Source organism: Tetrahymena thermophila (genome assembly GCF_000189635.1).
Source record: "Tetrahymena thermophila SB210 genomic scaffold scf_8254435, whole genome shotgun sequence".
Classification (NCBI taxonomy): domain Eukaryota; phylum Ciliophora; class Oligohymenophorea; order Hymenostomatida; family Tetrahymenidae; genus Tetrahymena; species Tetrahymena thermophila.
In genome coordinates, this window is record NW_002476216.1 from 41,961 (window position 1) to 54,111 (window position 12,151).

The 12,151-nt window shown below is 22.7% G+C and overlaps 3 protein-coding genes across 3 annotated transcripts; 2 read left to right on the forward strand and 1 right to left on the reverse strand. All coding sequences in view use genetic code 6, as the record gives it.

The window, feature by feature from the left end:
* Positions 1-950: 950 nt before the first annotated feature.
* TTHERM_00655340 (hypothetical protein) lies at positions 951-3,740 on the reverse strand (the record flags this gene model as incomplete). The annotated part of the gene is made up of 4 exons (XM_001032169.2): positions 951-1,175; positions 1,235-1,956; positions 2,222-2,606; positions 3,360-3,740. 4 exons carry the CDS (start codon positions 3,738-3,740, stop codon positions 951-953), a joined length of 1,713 nt encoding a protein of 570 aa, XP_001032169.2.
* Positions 3,741-5,113: 1,373 nt separating this feature from the next.
* TTHERM_00655350 (hypothetical protein) lies at positions 5,114-8,533 on the forward strand (the record flags this gene model as incomplete). Its single annotated transcript, XM_001032170.2, has 11 exons — positions 5,114-5,248; positions 5,320-5,366; positions 5,446-5,968; positions 6,081-6,137; positions 6,199-6,381; positions 6,432-6,551; positions 6,653-6,973; positions 7,341-7,604; positions 7,663-7,835; positions 8,040-8,213; positions 8,278-8,533. The coding sequence occupies 11 exons, from the start codon at positions 5,114-5,116 to the stop codon at positions 8,531-8,533; spliced, it is 2,253 nt and encodes a 750-aa protein (XP_001032170.2).
* Positions 8,534-10,623: 2,090 nt separating this feature from the next.
* Positions 10,624-11,480, forward strand: TTHERM_00655370 (hypothetical protein; the record flags this gene model as incomplete). Its single annotated transcript, XM_001032172.2, has 2 exons — positions 10,624-10,699; positions 10,771-11,480. 2 exons carry the CDS (start codon positions 10,624-10,626, stop codon positions 11,478-11,480), a joined length of 786 nt encoding a protein of 261 aa, XP_001032172.2.
* Between the last annotated feature and the right edge of the window lie 671 nt (positions 11,481-12,151).

Consider the following 12,151-nt stretch of genomic DNA (forward strand, 5'->3'; position numbering starts at 1 on the left):
ATATATTAAAATTATCAATAATATTATTTATTAATTAAATTCTATTATAAAATTATTTATTTTTACATAAATTTTTTTCAAATATATCAGCCATTCAAAAAAATAGTGATATCAATTCACTAAATTTTTGAATGGCATTTGGCTATAACATGAATATATTGAAAATTAAATATATTCACAACATTCACAGCTTTTAATTTTCATTTGAGTTATATTTTAATATAGTCAAAAATAATTTTTAAAAATGAACTTGTATGTTTTAATTCACTTAAGTAATATAAACTCATTAACTTTTTATTACTCTATAAGACAATTGAAATTAAAAAAATACATCAAATTAATCTATGCAGTGATAGAGTGTGAGGATTATCTAATTAACTAATTCAACAATATACCAATTGAAGTGTATGGCATTCCATCAATAAATTACTCAAATTTAATTTATTGTCAGTCACTCTTGATCTTTCATCCTTTCTAAAATCATTTTTCACCTCTCACCTAAAGAATAAACTTCTCAGCCTAATCCACTTTCTCGATGATTTTCTATCAATCTTAAGCTAATATCCTTGAATTTTAATAAATTAATTTAAAGGAAATAGTTTCACAATAATTTTCATCCAATTTTAATAATTTAAAAATTTATATGAAAATCTCATCATAATATTCATTAACTAACAAGCGAGAAAAACAAACATATTAAATCAGAATTTTTAAAATACCTTATCAATAAGGATTTAATTATTGAAGGGAATAATCTATAACTTTTAAAGGTAGAATTTTATTATTTTCTAATTACACCTTTACAAAAATTATTTAAAAAAAGATAAATTTAATTGATTACATAATTAATTATTCTAATTTATTTAATATTTATTTTTACAGTTTTGAAACAAAACAATTTAACAAAGATATAATTAGTTTTTTTATCTTATTTTATATATATTAATCAATCAACATCCTTAAGTACGCAAATAAAAAGGAGGTTGGGAAGGACAATGTTCATTCATGTGTTCATAAGGGGTTATGCTATTGTATCCATCAGTTATAACATCCATAACGAATTTTCCCATTATTTAACAGTAAGGAAGACCGTCTTTATGACATTTTTCAGGCTTTTTGAAGTTCTTATCGAAGAATTTCATTTAATAAACATCTCTTGGGGTAAATTCAGATACCTATTTTATTTATTTATTTATTTAATTCAATATATATATTTATGATTTAAAAGTGTTACATTTATTTAGAGGTCACCAAAAAGACCACCAGCTCTCCAAACACCTGCAACAAAGGCAGAACAAACTAAAGAGTGACCATAAGAATATAACCAAGAGTCTTATTCAGGGATAGCAAAAACTTCAGCAATAGTGAGGTTTTTTTAGTACATGACCTCATATAACTAAACTAAGTTCAAATCTTAAGTTCCGAGTCTATGGTTGAGACCTTCGTTGATGATTGATTTAGGTATAGATGGGTAGAATTTTTCAACAAGAGTTAAAGCAGAGTAAACAAAGTTGACATCAAGGATAGCAGGTAAACTTTTGTTTTCAGTATCAACCCAACCGTACAAGAAGGTAGAGTAGCCATAAGGGGTTCCTTCAAGATTTAAGAAGTATTCAACAGCAGCTGTATTATTGAATTTTTTTCTATTTTCTTCACTTAATGGTAAAACAGCAACATTAAATCCAGCATTTTTAGCCCACTATTTCCAATCTTTCCAAGTATTTCTCTATATACCATGCTTGGGCCAGTAAGTAGAGTCCTGAGATTCTACAGTACGAAGTTCTCCATCAATCTCTAATAAGGTTACAGAGTGGCCACTTCTAGAGCCAGTACCCCATTAAATCAACTAATCTAATCCATCCATTCTAGTAGCAATAATTAAATCACCAGGATGGACTTCAGTCTCATCTAAATCAACATATTTGTCTTCTCTTCTAAGCCATAAATAACCAGTTGCTATTTTTTTTTATTTAATAAATTTTATTTAAGTCAAATCTAATAAATATGAAAATTCTAATATTAATAATATAATTAATATGTAAATTTGATTGTTGAATTGCCTTATTAATCTAACTTTCAACCTATAAAATAAATTTATACTCTTTAAATTTACTCTTTCTAACAAGCAAAAGAAATTTTTAACTAAATTGATATTTTTATTTATGTGAGAGGCATTTTTTTGCAAATAATAAAAATATGTATTAATTGTTAAAAAATTTACCCTATTAAATAAACAAGGGATTAAGTACTTCCATCCACCAGCTTGGCTTTGATCCGAAAAAGGGAATATCAGGATTTAAACCTAATCCACCTAAGGAAAGACCCAAACTAAGTAAAACATCAGGTAAAATATTGGAGAATTTATCGCAAGTTTTAAATACTCTTAAGCCAAATTCTTCAATAGATTTAATATTTTAAGGCTTCAAATTTTTTAAAGTCCATTTATGAGATTTATTGGGTTTGCCTAAAGCAAGAGAATAATAATTCATTGTAGATCCAATAACGTAAGATTCCTTACAGTTATCAGCAGTATCATTTCTTCTGTTACCTGAAGTGAAGATTAATTCTACACTTTGATCATTTATTTTAGTGTATTAGACAGTGACCTTTTATTTAAAGAAAATTCATATTAATAGATTGAAAAACAAAAAAGTAATTATTAAAAAATAATTTAGTAAAAATAAAGCACTTCCGCAAATAAAATATAACTTTTTAAGTATAAATAAAAGGCAAAATTTTTATAATACTAATTGCATTTAATATACTTTTTATTTTTATACAGTTTTTATTCAATTTTTCATTAAGATTGAATCTGAAATAACCAATTTGTTTTCTATTATGCTTCTATTTTATTTCTTTGAAATGTAAAAATTTTTATTTTTGAAGAAAAATATGAATTTTAAGTATTTGTTTTTAAATTCCTCTTCTTGCTTTTAAAGGAATAAATTCGATTTCATTTAAAATTTAAATAAAAATTGGTGATTTCTTTATTTTTTTTTTCTCAATTTGATAAAAATCCATTAAGAATTATGAAACTTAAGTAAATATCTCACTTAAATCATAATGGATCGCATTTTATATTTTGGATTAAAAATAAATATATATCATTGTTATCTTATTAATTTTCATTATTAGAGTGAAAAAAGATATGGAATATACTTTCACTAAAAAAATAAATGGTTTCTCCTTTTAAATTCTAGGAATAGGAAGAGTAATATAATCATTTATTTTTATTAAAAAAATTTTATGTTGAAATAAGATTTGATTTATTGCCTCGTGTAGATTTTTTAATTAATGATTTTAGTTATTTTTATGAAATTAATTAATAGTAACAAATAAATAAAGGATTTTTAGTTTACTTAATCAAAACAGTCACCTTCTTTGGGTGTCAACACAATAGTTTCAGAACCATTAGGACCAACAACACCATCTTAGTCAGCTAAAAATTTGAAAAATCCTGGCTTAGAACCTTTAGAACATTAAATGAAAGCGCCTTTTTTATCTTCTAAAGTAAATGAGCTGATTGTTTTCATAAAAGTAGCATAAAGTGAGGGATCTTCAAAAACTGTCTTAAAACCATCAATCAAAACAGTATCGACAAAATCCTCAAACTCTTTTGTAAGTACCTTAAAACCAAAATAGTTTGTTTCTTCTTGATAGCCTAACTTAGTTAGAACATTTTAGAGATTTAAAGCTGAGCAGAATGTGATTATTGCTAATGCAATCAAAACTTTTCTCATAGTACCGATAATATCAATATTAATATGAATATAGTTGAATTAAATATATTATAATTTTCTTTTTGTTCTTTTACTTACGCATTTAAGAAATAAATGTAAAAATTAAGTGCATGCCTTTATTAAAATTTGAGTAACTCTTGAATTGATAAACTAAGAATTAATCAATTATTTAACAAGAATCAATAATAAAAGAAATTTTTATCATTACTTTAAAAGAATTAATCGCATCTTAGTAATTATAAATGTTGTAGATACGTTCGCCACAACTTAAAAATTTTTACTTTCTTAAATTACTCCTCTAAACATATTAAATAAGTACCAATAATAAAATTTTTTGCATAAATTAGAGAGAAACCTAAAGTTTTTAATTAACAATTCATGCGTCATTTTAGTTTTATATTTTATTCATTTTATTTGCAATATTATTCATTAATTTTTCTTTATTCCTTATCAAATAAATTACTTAAAAAAACATTATAATATGCAATTAATTATTAGTCTATTTTGATATTTTGAAGACTTATTCATGCAAATAATTAAAATAAATTTAAATAAAAATAATTCAATTAAAAAAAACTATTATTTTTATTATTTATAAAAAATTTTGGTAAATTTACAATGTATTTTCGCATATTTTAGAATTTTAATGTGTGGATTACCAAAAATATTTCAAAATTGATTTACAAGATACGTCAAAATCATCATTTGTATTATTTATATAAACTAATTTGAAATTATAGTTTAAAGTTATTTATCTAATCAATTGTAAGTTAGTGCATTGATTTCTAAAATGGAATTAAAAGTCTTATTTTCTCAAATAATAACTTTAATAAATTGTTGAATAAATGTATTAAGTCCCAATTTAATTAATTAATTAACAATTCTTTTGAAATGACATTTTTAATCTTCTTTTGTTTATTTACCATGTTTCTAAAACTACTTTAATTTGATTAAAGCAGAAATACTAAAAAATATTAATTGAGCATAAAAAAATATTTAATTTTGCTAAAATCTAATTAAGAAACTTAAAATATTTTTTGTAACACACATTTTTATTATTAAAATTATTAGAATGAAAAAATATTTTGTTTGTTAAAAAAATAAAATAAATAAATTTGATAATAAGAAATAAATTTCTTTTAAAATAGATTTTAAAAATATTTTATTAGAAATAAGATTTAATTCAATAAAAGTAGATTTTGTTATTTGTTTTTGAATATTTTTATCTAATTTTTATTCTGCTGATTTTAGAATCAATAAAGATATCAAAAATATTCAAATTCTTTTCTTGGTGTTAATTGAAATTAAAAATTGTATTGATATTTACTACTGGATTTTAAATAATATAAAAGTGAGTTTAGATAGTTAAATAAATGTAGTAGGAAAGATAAGATATTTCATAGCAACCTTAACAAACATTCGGAGTTTAGTAGCCTTTTTAAAATTACTCAGGTGCATAAATTCAAAACAACTTCTCTTCCTTGCCAAATGCTTCAAGCTATATGTTTGTAAATAGTTATTCAATTATGCATTTTAAATGATGTTTGGATCCATTTGTAATTTAAAATTTTGAATTAAGAATAGGACAGCAAGGGAATAAACTATGAATGATCCAATAGATAACGAGTAAATTTATTTAAATTAATAGTTAACTTACACGATATAAATTTATTTTAAATGTTTATACATAACTTTAATTTAAAAGTATGGCTTTGAAGACATTATATTCAAATTAAAAGTTTCAACCAAGTTTTGAAAATCCAGCAGCATCGATAAATGAGGAATAAAAATCAAATCAGTTAATAAGTTAATACAACTAGTAATAGCAACCATAAGATAGGTTGAACACATATTAATATTCTTATTCTCCCAACGAGGTAAACGTTTATGAATAGGATCTTTCTGAGTAAAAATTTAATTAGTAAATTCCTAATTCTACTCTTCCTCCTCTAGCCTAAATTCCTCCAAGGGGTTTTATTTAAGAGCCTGCTTATAGCACGCATGTAAGATCTTACTCAATAGAAAGACCTCCAGTTCCTGTTGTACCTTCGACTGCTCCTCCAAAATTAGCGACATAACTTCCATCACCATATAAGCCTCCTTAATAGCCACCATTAAATACTGAAAATTAAGATTATATAGTGTACTTAAATAACAGTCTTAGAGACTACTAAGAGAAATGCGAGCAATATTAATTTCAACTTAACAAGCTTAGGGAATTCACAAGAGTAAATACATATTTTTTTGATTAAAGCTTAAAAAGTTTCAGATTAAATTATTTTATATTTAAATTATAATTTTAAAAGTTTTGAATTAATTTTTAAATATTTTATTATTTAGGAATAAGATAACATTATATCAGCCAAAATGAGTTTAATAGATACAATATAGTCAGAAGTAAGCAATTTATACTAAAATAGATATTAGCTGGATTATGAATATAATAAATTCTATTTAGGTAAATCTTCTGAGGGCAGAGTATGATAAGGTCTTCAATGACCTCTTGTAATATAAGGACACTCTTAGAAAATTTTATACATTATACATGGACTAAGAATAGTTTATAAATGATTTAAAATTAAATAACACAGATTTGATTATTGGAATTGATAGACAAGGAACTAAAAACATAGAATTGATGGTAACTTGGTTATTTTGTTTTTTTAAATTGATTTTCATTTTTCAAATTAGGACGAAGTAAAAAATTTATTAAGCGATAAAGAGATGCTTAGATTCAGAATGTAAGAATTTCAAAAGAAATAAGATTTCGACATAGAATCTATCAAAAAGTAAATGTAGTAAAGAGATGATGTAATTAATAAATAAACGAATTGTTTTAAAACAAACTTACTTTTTATAGTTTATTAAAATAATTATTTTTCATTTAAATAAATAAATAAAAAAATAAATAGGATGTCAGTAACATAAGGAAAAAATTGAATGAAGTAATTGAAGCAAAAAGAAGGGTTGAAGAGGATAAAGAAAAAGATCACTTTGAAATTGAGCACTTAAAGAATAGAGTAAATTAAGAATAAAAAGAAAAAGAAGTAAAGATCATTTAATTTGAGAGAGCTATGCAAAAAGAATAAGAAGAAAAGGCCAAGATAATTAGCGAACTAAATTAGAAAGTTCATGATTTACAAATTTAAAATAACAAGTTGCTTGATGACAGCAAAATTTATGTAAAAGAGCTTTAAAATCTAGCAAGAGAACTCAAAAATAAGGAATTTGATGTAAATTAATTTAAATTATTTTTAAAATGATAAATTTAAAATTTTTGGGTTGTTTTGCATTGATTGATGTGATAAAATAAAAAGAGTTTATAAATTATTTTTGCAAATACTTATTAATTAAAAGCTTAAAGAGTCATTTAATGATTGGATAGATATACCAATCAAAAAATATATTAAATGTAAATTTTATGATTTTAAAGCAATTCTTGAAAAGAAATTTGCAAGCAAGGGATTTGATTTAGATTGCTTCATATAAAAATTATTCTTTAAACATAAATGAAAGCAAAAAAATGAATATTGTCGTACAAAAACTAGCCAAATAAGTTTTCATATTTTTGAATAATAATTTCATGGTTTTTTATAATAGTATAGCAGATTGAAAGAACAAAGTTACAACATGAATAAGTAACTTGACTTTAATTCAACGCAAACAGCTGAGATGATTAGGAAAGCATTGAAGGATTTCGCATTAAGACACGAGAAAAGTCATTTGGATAAAAGAAAAATACCATTAATGATAGACAAGTTTATGGATGTAATGCAAGAAAATAATAATAGATAGTCTAAAATACTGGCTATGAATCTTTGGAAAATAAAATTTATGCTCAGATAGAAAGAAAGATAAATAAAAGTGAGTTTATTCTTTTTTTTTTGGTTCTATTTAATATTGGGACCTTTTTATACATTAGGAAATGACTAAAGATGAGAATGAAGCTGAAAGTATTTCTTCGAACTTTAGAAACCATAGCATATTTTTAGCAGAATTAGGAATGAAAGCTATGGAATATATTCGTTTGCAGGTTGCATAACTCAGTTATTAGGTATTTGATACAGTTCTTACTACGTGTAACAGATAAAAAATGTAAAGTTTTTTATTTTCATTATAAAAAATGATAGTTAACTAAAATATAAATTCGAAATTAATTAATTTGGTTAAACATTTTAAGCTGTACAAAAGTTAGTTAAACAAATAAAATTACTTATGATTAATTTGACAGTTGATGCAAATTATTTATTTACTAGAATTAAATAACTCTTACATATTTCAACCAATATATAATTTTAGAAACTCGCTGATATTATTTGTAAACGAAGTGAAGAAAATGAGATCTTGGACAGCGCTAAAGATATCACTGGATGCATACTATTTAATTAAACAGAATTTGATTGTTTTTTTAAAATAGATAAGGAATTTACAAAAGCTGACCAGTCTTGAAAGAAAATTAGAAATTAATACAGGGTAATTTTTAGTAGCAAAGGTTCCAAACACATATTTATTTATGTTTGTTTGTATATTTGAAAAGGGAAATGTCAAACTTTAAGGTAGAAATTAGAGATAATATGAACTAACTTATTTAAAAATTGATCAGAGAGGCTAATGATAGCAGAGAAAGAGACAGATTTGATGAGAATTCTAATGTTTGCTTCTTGTACAAGCTTCTTGCTATCAAAAAAAAGAGCAAAACTCCTCAAGATAATAAAATAATGAAATTTGACGAAGATTTGCTTATTGTCTTAGATGATAAGATTTGCTCTGCTCTTCGTTAAGAAGTAAGTTGATAAAAAGCTAAACATAAAAAATACACACAAAAAACCTAACTATCCTAAGACAACCATGAAAAAATAACATACATTTAATAAATATATAAATAAAATGATAATTTCTAAATACTAAATAAAAATTCTATTTTATACTTAAAATATTTCCTTTTTGTAAATAAATTTCCTTTAATCAAATCTTAAATATTCAAATCTATACAAAAATTAATTAATTTCCTTCTTTCTTCTATAAACAGCTTACATTTATTTTTAAATCTTTTCAATTTTAGAAGCAATTTTGCTTTTAAAAACAAAAAATTTTAATAGAGTTTTTAGGTTACTTTTACTGTGTAAAGCAGTATAATCTTTAATTAAAGTAACTCTTAGTGACCTAAAAAAAAAAAATCACTTAGACTCATCATAAAAAAATAAATGATTTGAAAGTAACTCAATTTTAGAATCTTAAACTGAAAAAATCAAAAATTCGTTTAATTTTAAATTATAAAAAGAGAAAATCTTTCAAATAATCTTTCTTGATTTAAATTTTTTCAGGTTTTAAAAATACAATTTATGTATTTATTTTATGTTATAGATCAAATTTCTGATTTAGTTTATTTCTTTTTATTTAGTAAGAATTCATTAACTTTTTACATAAATCAAAATAAATTAAGAAAGGAGTGAATATTTATTTGTTATTAATTTGTGAGGTAAACCAAATAGCAAATATTGAGTAAATATTAAATTTCTTTTAAATTTGATTTTATTTTAGAAATATCATGCAATACTTTAAAATAATAATATCAATAATTCATTAAAATCATATTAATCATTTAAATAAATTAATCATAAAAAATAACCTAATTGATAGACCTTTTTCTTAATCAAATTTCAGATATTTGGATTTTAAATTATCATTTAATATTGAATTTAAGAATTAATAAGAATGAAAGAAAGCTTATAACAATATTTATTTATTTATATATTATTTTTAACTGGGGATATGACAATCAATCAATAATTTAAAAATTTATTTGTAGAAAGATTTATTGATAAAGTAAAGATAAAATAATCAATTCAAAGTTTAATGGGTTTTTTTTGTTTTAACGAAGGTTATTATAACTGTTAGCTATTGTTAGCAAGAATTTTCAACTGCAAATCAATTAAATAAAGTGTTGTAGCTATTAGAATTACAATGTGATAAATAATATTCCAGTACTTTTATGGAAATTTATCTATTTCAATCTATATTCTTTGAATTGACAAAAAATAAAAGAAATTAGCTTTGCTATTAAATTAAATAGAAAAATATTGAATAAAATAGTACTTGTAAGTGAACTAATCACTGGCCAGCAATCCGAAATAAAACAAACAAAACAAAACTATTTCATCGAAATTGTAAATATAGAATCTACTACTAATAATAATTTGATGATTTCTTAATATAAGTTGTTGTATTTCTTTCTGCCGTTTTTTTATCAGTGAATTTAGCGTTACTAAGAACTTTATTTGTGAATTGAAAAATATTATATTCTATGCTAAAGTCTTCTTTAATTTTAAAGCAAAAATATCTTAAATTTTTAATGTATTTAAATACTTAATAATCAAATCAGATACTTCTTTTTACTTAATTATTATTGTATTGTTTTATAATTAAGAAAGAACTCAACTGAAAAATATATTTCTTATTATAAAAATATTCGAAAAGCTTTCATTATTTATTTGCTCATAATCTAAATTTTTCTCCCTAATAATTAGTTTATAATATAACAAGATATAATTTTTTCTATCTGGCGCATTGTTTATTTTTAATGAAATTAAAGATTATCGACTTACATAAATGTTAATTATAACTTTTATATACATAAAAAACTTAATATAAAATTGGATTATAAGAAATATTATTTGTTAATGGAATAAATGATAGAATTTATAAAATATCAAGCCAAATAATTTAAACAAATTGATGTTATCAAGGATATCTCTAAAATTTTAAATTTTGAATGGATTTATTTAATTAATTGCTAGCTATTTTAAATAAAATTGATTGCTAGGTATGTCTTAAAAATAATTATGATTTTCAAATATTCAATTTTTTTGTGTACTTTTATATCATGTTTTTGTGGTTTGTACTATTGAGAGGTTATATGAAATTATCTAAGTATTTATAGGTAAAGTTCCTAAAAAAACGTAAATTAATTAATGATTAATATTATCAAGATAAAAATAATTATATATATTTACTATTTCTTTAAAAATAGATAAAATATATAGCTAGCTGCTGCTGCTGCTGCTGAAATCATATAAATATTGGATATTAAAAATGTATGGAAAATAAATTAATAAAAATAGTGTATATAATCTTAATAAGAATTAGTTTAAAATAAAACAAAATTTTTTTGAATCCGTCTTCGAATTGCAAACAAAAAAGATAAAAAACATAATTCAAAATTTTTTGATAGCAAGGAAACAAACAAACAAATAAGCAAAAAACAAGATCTAACAAAATAATCATTCACTTTAGATAAATAGGTTCAAACAGAAGCAATTATTTGTAATAAAATAAATAAATAACAAAAAATTCAATTAAATCAAAAAAAACAATAATTAAATAAATTAACAAAAACCCATTCTACGATAATTAATTATGGGAAGTTCTTGCGTCACTGGTAAAGCTAAAAACTATAAATCCAAGCCTGATAATGCTCCTAAGAAAGAAGGACATGTTGAAAATCCTGAGGAGTTCAAAAAGTAAGCTGATTTGATCACTTACTAACATAAATTCCCCACAATTAGACCTCTTTTAAATAACGATTTGTATAAAAGCAGGTTATCTTAGAATAGGAAAAATACTTTAGAATATATTGATTAACTCTAATAAGCTCAAGTCTAAAAGAAGATATCTTCTTAAAAAACATCATCTCTTTCATAAGTATCTATGAATTTTTAGGCCACCAGAGTAGTCATATGAGTAGCTTTGAAATAATTTTTTTGGAATAAAACTTAAACAAATAGTTATCAAGCTCATTCATATTTGATTGAGTGGAATCAAACTGAGTCTGTCTCTGCTCTGTCTCCCTTAATCCTTTACATTATATCTTTAAAATAAAAATCTTAAAATTAACATTCTTAGCAATATAAATATAATGCTAACTCAATAAATAAATATATATATATTTTCTACATCAAAAAAAATCCAACATCTTAGCTATCTCTGAAAGGTTTTTCCTTACAACCTTAAAATGTTTAAGCAATAAATGATATCCGAATGTTCTTAATTAAAGAAATAGATTTTGTCATAGCCACTTTGAAACAAATTTTTGAGAATAGATGGATGAAATGGAGATATAGAAAAAAGTAATTAGTCTAAATACTATTAAGTAGAATAATAATAATTTAATCTATCTTAGAAGTATTAAAAGACATGTAAATAAATAAAATACTAAACCAAACAATTAATTAAATAATTTACTAATTTATTTATTTTAAGCATATTGCCTGCCTGCTATCTTCCTCTTTTTCTGCAATAACTAATTAAAATCATCAATATAATAAATAACCTACATTTATATAATTCACATATAATTACTCTATATATTAAATATAATCTTAATTAAACTTGCTTTCATATACATATACACA